Consider the following 7,050-nt stretch of genomic DNA (forward strand, 5'->3'; position numbering starts at 1 on the left):
GTTAATTGGGTGGGTGAAGCTCATGTTTGTCTTCATACCCAATTGGTCTATGATCTTGTAATTCCCTCGCTCTTAGCTTTCAAATGAAAATTTTCTTTTAATAAAAAAAAAAAAGTGTAAAGCGTGTGACAGTAGTGCCTAGGAATGAATTGAGAGCCCAACACCTTTGGTTAGAAAAAAAATATATAAAAATATTTCATAAATGTAAAGTGCTCCATTACAATTACCAAGGATCACTTCATACTTTAAGATGGTTAAAGGTCTCTCTCAAGCTCTCTCTCTCATCTCTCTCTCTCTCTCTGAGTGCAAAAAACAAAAACATACAAAATCAATTAGATTTCATATATTTACGTAGGTAGGAATGAATATTAAAATATGTTGTTATGTTGATTGGGATCTCACTGCAGCAATTGATAGGAATTAGGACATGCTTTTTTCCCATGACCCCTTCTCCTTTTGTTGCTTTCTGCCTTTCTCTTGTCTCCTTGTCTTTCTTTAGCTCTCTCCTTTTACTTTTCTTTTTCTCTCTCTTTTCTTTCTTTCTTTCTTTCTTTATTTCTTTATTTTTCCTTTCTTTTCCTCCTCTGATTTTTCTCAGCGGGCACCTGATTCTTCTCATCCCCCAAGCCCCCACTCAGAGCTAGACAACAATATTTATATTATATATAATTAACCATGATCAATTGATAAAAATAATCACTACTATATACGGTATATAGTAGTAATTAAAAGAAGAAGAAGAAGATTAGCTGCATGGTTTTTATATATAAAAGATCAAATATGTGGCCTCCCCAAAGTGAACTCCAAATTTGGCTTCCTGGGGCTTGTTGAGGAGCTGCTTACATCTGATGATATTCTCTCATAGCTTAACCCTTTCGGATCCATCATCTCCTTCTGAAAAAAAAAAAAAAAAAACATATATAATATATATATATACATAAATGCATATTATATATATTTATATTTACAAATATGTTTGTATATACAGTTTCACACACATAAAAGTACAGATATCACAGGAAAAATAAAAGAGAGCTAGCCAGAGGTGAGTAGTAAGTAGCGTAACAATTGTGTGAACTGTGAGGGCGGGAATCAAAGGACATTTGACTGATCAGATGGGGGAATAATTGAATGTTTATTCATCAAGGAATTGAACATGCAGTACATTAGAAAGCCTGCACACAACTGCAATATTATTCCCTTTCCCTTGCTAACATATATCTTCATTCATTCATTCATTCATTCATTCATTCATATATTCATATAAATAAATTTATTGGCCTGGGGCTTCATGTGATGCATTTGACTATGCTATGTATATATATTTATAATTGGTCTCACACTATAATCTCTCTCTTGGTCAACCTATGGGCTTGGTTAGTCAAATGGGTTAGGTTTTGGGTCTATAAATATAGACTCTAGGGTACATAGGAAGTTGTTTAATTATTGTATAGAAAAATGAGAGATATTGTAATTTTATGGAGAAAAGGCCTTTTTTTCCTCCTTTTTTCTTCCCCAATGTAAAAGAAATTTATATGGGAAAAATCTAAAAGAAAGAAGCTTTTTACATATCACAAGAACTTTTTTTCACCAGGGACATGTGAAAATGACAGAATTAACCACTCAGTGTTTTAAGGGAACCAGCTTTTGAAAAGCTAGCCTTTCCCTTTTCTCCTCCTCTAAACTGTAATGTGCACGACTTGATGAAGAAAGATGAAACCAGAATTACCTTTATATATTCCCATGACATGTAATAATATAATATGTAAAGCACATTCAAATGCAAGGTTATTTTGGGAAACAAATTTTGAAAATCAATTGGTACCTCAAGCGATGGTGTATTTCCCCCACCAGAATCCTTTGGTTTTCCATGCAACCAAGCTTCTCTGCTACAAACCAACACATTGAGAGAATATTTTCCATCAGTGGAAGCCATGCAGAAGAAAAAGCAAACTGAGAAAAGAAAGCAATCTTTTTCTGTCTTGTTTATAGCTACTCTCTCTCTCTCTCTCTCTCTCTCTCTCTCTCTCTCTCTCTCTCTCTCTCTCTCTCTCTCTCTCACTCACTCTCTCTCTCTCACTCACTTTACATATTGTGCTGATTGAAATAAAGTTTTTTTTTTGTTTTTTTATTGTCCAAAGGAAAAAGAAATAAAGTTTTATTTTTTGGTCAAATTGATTGAAATAAAGTTGAGCAACCACACCCAGACCCATGTGATATAGCTAGCCTGCCCATTACACAATGTAGCTTAACAGAGTACAGGGAAGGGAAGTTTCAAGGGGCATATAGCTTTAGCACAAAGATTTCTACAAATGGGTCCTCTCACAGGGTTTTTCTTTGACACTAAGTTTCCCAATTTTGTAGGCCCCATTTAATATCCCTAATATCTGAGCCCCACAAAATCCAAAGGAAAGAGATATCTCCATCTTTGAGGAGGATTTTGTCAAATGAGAGCCCCATTCTATATCCCAGTTCTTGGAATTGTATATAGGAGGGTGTGGGTGAGTGAGTGGGTGGGTTTCTTTTTAATTCCTTTTCACCCACTTGATGATGAAGAGATTATAATTACCCCATCATGGAGTTTCAGTAGTAGTGTTCATGTTTGTAGACAGCTGACACATATATAGAACAAAAGCATATATAGTGATCATGAAATCATCATTTCTTATTCTTTTTGTGATTTCTTGCATGCATGTAAGAGAATATGTCTTATATGTATGTGTGTGTGTGTGTATGTCATGTAATGTTTAAACAATTACACATGCGCGCAGTACAACGTAGGCCACACAAACTCATTGATAACAAATTAATAAAAGTTTTAATTGGACCAACATGTTAAATTGACAAGAACATTCCAATTCAATGTGGCAAAATTTAGCTATTAAAGAACAATGTCCAATGTACAGATCAGAAAAGAAGAAAAATTATACCACAAAAAAGATATGCACATAAATATACTAACTTCTTGACACATATAAGAGTTTTTCAAAGAAAAATTAAAATAGTAAAAAAAAAAAAACACTTAAAATTAGGAAAAAAAATACAGTTTTCACCTGGTAGAACTGCATACGTACCCCAGTTATTTAAAAAGAATTTCATGTGATTTTATTCTATTTTTCTCTTTTCAGTTAATTTGTTTTATATAACAAAGGGCATTTTATAATCTTTCAAAATTTCACCAAACTCTAAAAGTGTCCCCCCTTATAAAATAGTATAGATGTTTCAATATACATTGTGTTTAGTACATGCATTAGCAAAATGGATTTGGATTCTCTATTTATCTTGTTTTTACTTATTTCAATTCTACTTGCAATATCTAAATTGCAATGTTGAGTATAACTGTCATTATTATGAGGAAACGGGACTTGTTAATGATTAATTTCAAACTATTTCTTGAAATTAATTAATATTCTCAGATAGAAAGTAAATAGAGCAGCCATACATACATTACACGCAGATAAAAAAAAAAATTGAAATTAAAAAGATTTAATTCAGACCTTGAAGAATTGCTCCAGAGGCCGTAGTACTCCCTATCTTGAGCAGTAGTTGGTCTTCCCTGCTCAGACGACCTTCTTGGGTTCTGAATGTCAAACATTATATCTTCAGTGGTATCCCCAGATGATGCATTTTCATATACATCAGATTGTCCTGTACATTAATTCATTCCAAAAATTAATGTAACAAACCAAACCAAACTAATTAATTTAAATTTCAAATAAATTACAAAATAATTATGAAACTGGAAATTAATTAAAAGTGTAGGCATTAATAATATTAACCTGAAGAAGCCGCTGCTTTGTCGGTGGTTTTGACCGTCCGATACATCTGCGATGAAATATGTATATATATTAATAATTAATAGAATCCCATAATAGAATCAATAATATATATATATATAGAGAGAGAGAGAGAGAGAGAGAGAGAGAGAGAGAGAGAGAGAACAAGAATTGTACAGTTTGTTTTTCATCTAGACATGTCTGAGATATACAGTGCAAGGACATACAGAGACATTGATATGGAATGATGTGCATTATTCATGTATGCATGTCTGTGTATACATGCATACATACATACATAACGTACAAATGTTTAACCATGGTTATGTAGGTGTGGTTAGTTAAACCAGCTGAGGTGAACCCATATCTGATGAAGATATCATTGAGAAATGATGGTGTTCTGTACTTGTTTATTTGTTTTTCTCTGCAAGGCAATTAAATAAATATTTATATACCCAATATATAATTGTTTAATGATATATAGATATATATATTAATAGACAGATCGAGTACTGTAAGCTTGTTGTCCTCATCGGCTTGGCTATCCGACTCATTTTGAATTCCTTGGGCTTTGTCTTACTCGATCTCTGAAATCGATACATAATAGTACTCTCTCTCTCTCCTCTCTCTCTGCTAGAAGGAAGGCTAGAGAGAGAGAGAGAGAGAAAGCATTGATTTTTTCTTTTAGTTGGGTGGTTCATTGTTCCAAGCAAAAAGTTGTTTATTAGGTTGCAGAAGCAGATACAGAAGGAGAAGCAGAAGCATCAGATCTAGTAGAAGAAAAAACAAAGTGCTAATTAAGGATTAATTTGAGACACCCTCTGCAGGGAAACCATTGGAATTTGCATATATTGGAATTTTAATAATAATATATGCAATATATATTATTATTATTAACACTTTCAATCCAATCCAATCCCTCTAATGTAATGAAAATTAAGACTACCAGCAAGAAATTAATGCTAAAATCATAAACAAGAAATTAATTGACCCAATTCACACACATTTACTTAATAATTAATTAAGTAATTAGCTAGCTAGGCTAGCAAGCTCACCTGTAAATGAGATTTAACATGTGCCAAGGTGAGATCTTTGACATCCATGAGCTCAAGAACTGACTTTGGTGTAGCCCCTAAACCCACAACACAAGAAAATTAAAGGAGATTAATATATATATAATATACTAGTACAGTAGAGAAAAGATCATGATAAGTCAACCTCTTTTCCACCATTTTCTTTTTGTAATTGAACAAGACTGACCATAAAGAAAGGAAGATGAAGAGAGAGAGCTATGGTGTAAGACTAGAAAAAGGGCTTGAAATTAAAGAATAAAGAAGAAAGAAAGAAAAAATGAATGAATACTCACTTTCATGGCCACCCAATAGCTCAACAGCGTGAACAAAGCGAGCATGGAGAGTAGTAGTCCACCGCATCCGAGGAGCTCTCATGCTACGCTTGGCCGGAAAGCGCGACAAAAACCTGGATCGTAGCAGGCCTTGATGGGCCTGAAATGGGCTTGAACTAGTGCTTGTGGTGGTGGTGGTAGAATTGGAAGATAAGCAATTATTGCTGTTACTCATCATCATCATGTCCAAAGGCTTTTGTGAAAATGGGAAGGGGGGAGGGTTTTGATACACTGGAATTCCTCTGATGGGTCTCAAGAACCCAAGCTCTTGGCTTATTAGCCCTTGTTGTTGTTGTTGCTGTTGTTGCTGTTGTTGTTGCTCTACTTGTTGTTGTTGCAGCTGAAATAGTGGGTGCTGCTGATGATTATGTTGTTGATGATGTTGGGGGAGTACTGGGAACTGTGTTTGCTGAAAGCCATAGAGAAGTTTACCATTACCATTTGGGAGGTGATGATGATGATGATTATGGTGGCTAGAGTTGGAGTGATGATCAGAAAGGCGTGGATTCGACAACGAGAGGTCGAAACAGGAGTCAGGTTTTGCCATTGAGGAGGAGATGGAGTGTCTGGAGTCCAAAGCTCTCCTCCAAAAACCCAAATCCACTTCCTCTTGTGCACTTCTCCTCCAACTTGATGTGGGTTTGGTGTCTGCAGGAGGGCTAATTTGGAGAGATAAATCTGGTTGTGCAGGGAATAGCTCCATCTTGTACAACCCTCAGCTCCCTAGCTCCTTCCTGGGCTGTTGCTTTGATTAATTACCACCACTTTCTTGCTTGCTAGCTATCAAGCACAAATTAAGTTTCTCAAAGATGAGAAATATATATGAGCCTGCAGGCTAGGGATGGACTTTTTGGTGATCTGGATGATAAGGGTTATAGATTTTCAGGTGTTGGGATTTCTGGGTGTTTTTTTCTTTCTTTTCTTTATTTTCTAGATGGGTTTTGATCAATTTGAGGGAGTAGTTGCAGATATTGGAGATTTAGATGAGAGAGAGAGAGAGACAGAGAGAGAGAGAAGAAATGACAAGGTATGAAGTGAATGGTTGTTTCTTTTGTGTGAAGTATATGTGAGAAAATGACACTTGAGGAGCTATAGAGAGAGAGAGAGAGAGAGAGAGAGAGAGAGAGAGAGAGAGAGAGAGAGAGAGAGAGAGAGAGAGAGAGAGAGAGAGAGAGAGAGAGAGAGAGAGAGAGAGAGAGAGAGAGGATGTGTTTCTTTTGTGGACGTGGGGGTAGGGTACTAGGGTGAGAAAGTAAGATAAAGGGGGAGTAAGAAAAAAAGTAAATAAGTTTGAGACTTTTTTTTTATATTCACTTAATTCTTTTTTACTACTACACCTCGTTCTTCTTCCTTTTTATTTTTTATTTTTTTATTTGTACAATTAACTTTTACACTGGTTTGTGGCATTGTGTATAATTATATATAAATTAAAAGTACTTTTCTTTAGAGGAGAAAGGCAAAAGGAAGCAAGAAATTTGAGTGTAAATGAACTTTAACGTGTGCATATGCCCCTCAACAACTCATACTTATAATTACCTTTTCTAACCCACACACGCAAACACTTGCTCCTTTTCACAAACCCTAAATTGAATACTTTCTTGATTATACACACACACACAAACCCACATGATTGAACACTAATTTCCACATCCTAGGGTTCAGTTAATTGTCTCCATTTTAACCACAATCATCAACATCATCATAGCCATGATGAAAAACTTTAATTTCCAAAAATGGCATCATTCTTCTTGGTTTAACTTCAACCCCAAACATTCTCATTTAATTTGGTTTTTATATCTAGGCAGAAGAAATTAATTTCAAGCTACATATGTAGGGATATGGTCCTTCACTCTCCTCATATGCTATATA

The 7,050-nt window shown here is 34.9% G+C and overlaps 1 protein-coding gene across 2 annotated transcripts; it reads right to left on the reverse strand.

Annotated features, from left to right (window-relative positions):
• Positions 1 to 272: 272 nt before the first annotated feature.
• KAN2 (Homeodomain-like superfamily protein) lies at positions 273 to 6,188 on the reverse strand. 2 transcript variants are annotated; one of them, XM_086257117.1, is made up of 6 exons: positions 5,143 to 6,188; positions 4,832 to 4,908; positions 3,780 to 3,825; positions 3,498 to 3,648; positions 1,826 to 1,886; positions 273 to 894 (listed from the first exon to the last, which is right to left on the reverse strand). In XM_086257117.1, exons 1-6 carry the CDS (start codon positions 5,882 to 5,884, stop codon positions 775 to 777), a joined length of 1,197 nt encoding a protein of 398 aa, XP_086113243.1. In that variant the 5' UTR covers positions 5,885 to 6,188; the 3' UTR covers positions 273 to 774. The 2 variants fall into 2 exon arrangements, with proteins under 2 accessions (XP_086113243.1, XP_086113242.1); XM_086257116.1 differs by having other exon boundaries at positions 276 to 894; positions 1,826 to 1,889.
• Positions 6,189 to 7,050: the final 862 nt, after the last annotated feature.

The sequence above is a fragment of the Dryas octopetala genome, chromosome 9 (assembly GCF_963921425.1).
Source record: "Dryas octopetala chromosome 9, drDryOcto1.1, whole genome shotgun sequence".
NCBI classification, from domain to species: domain Eukaryota; kingdom Viridiplantae; phylum Streptophyta; class Magnoliopsida; order Rosales; family Rosaceae; genus Dryas; species Dryas octopetala.

Coding starts and splice junctions, on each gene's coding strand:
- KAN2 (XM_086257116.1), bottom strand. CDS start 5,884: ATGGAGCTATTCCCTGCACAACCAGATTTATCTCTCCAAATTAGCCCT. Junction 4,909..5,142: donor GCTATTGGGTGGCCATGAAA/GTGAGTATTCAT, acceptor TTGTGGGTTTAG/GGGCTACACCAAAGTCAGTT. Junction 3,826..4,831: donor ATGTTAAATCTCATTTACAG/GTGAGCTTGCTA, acceptor ATTTCATCGCAG/ATGTATCGGACGGTCAAAAC.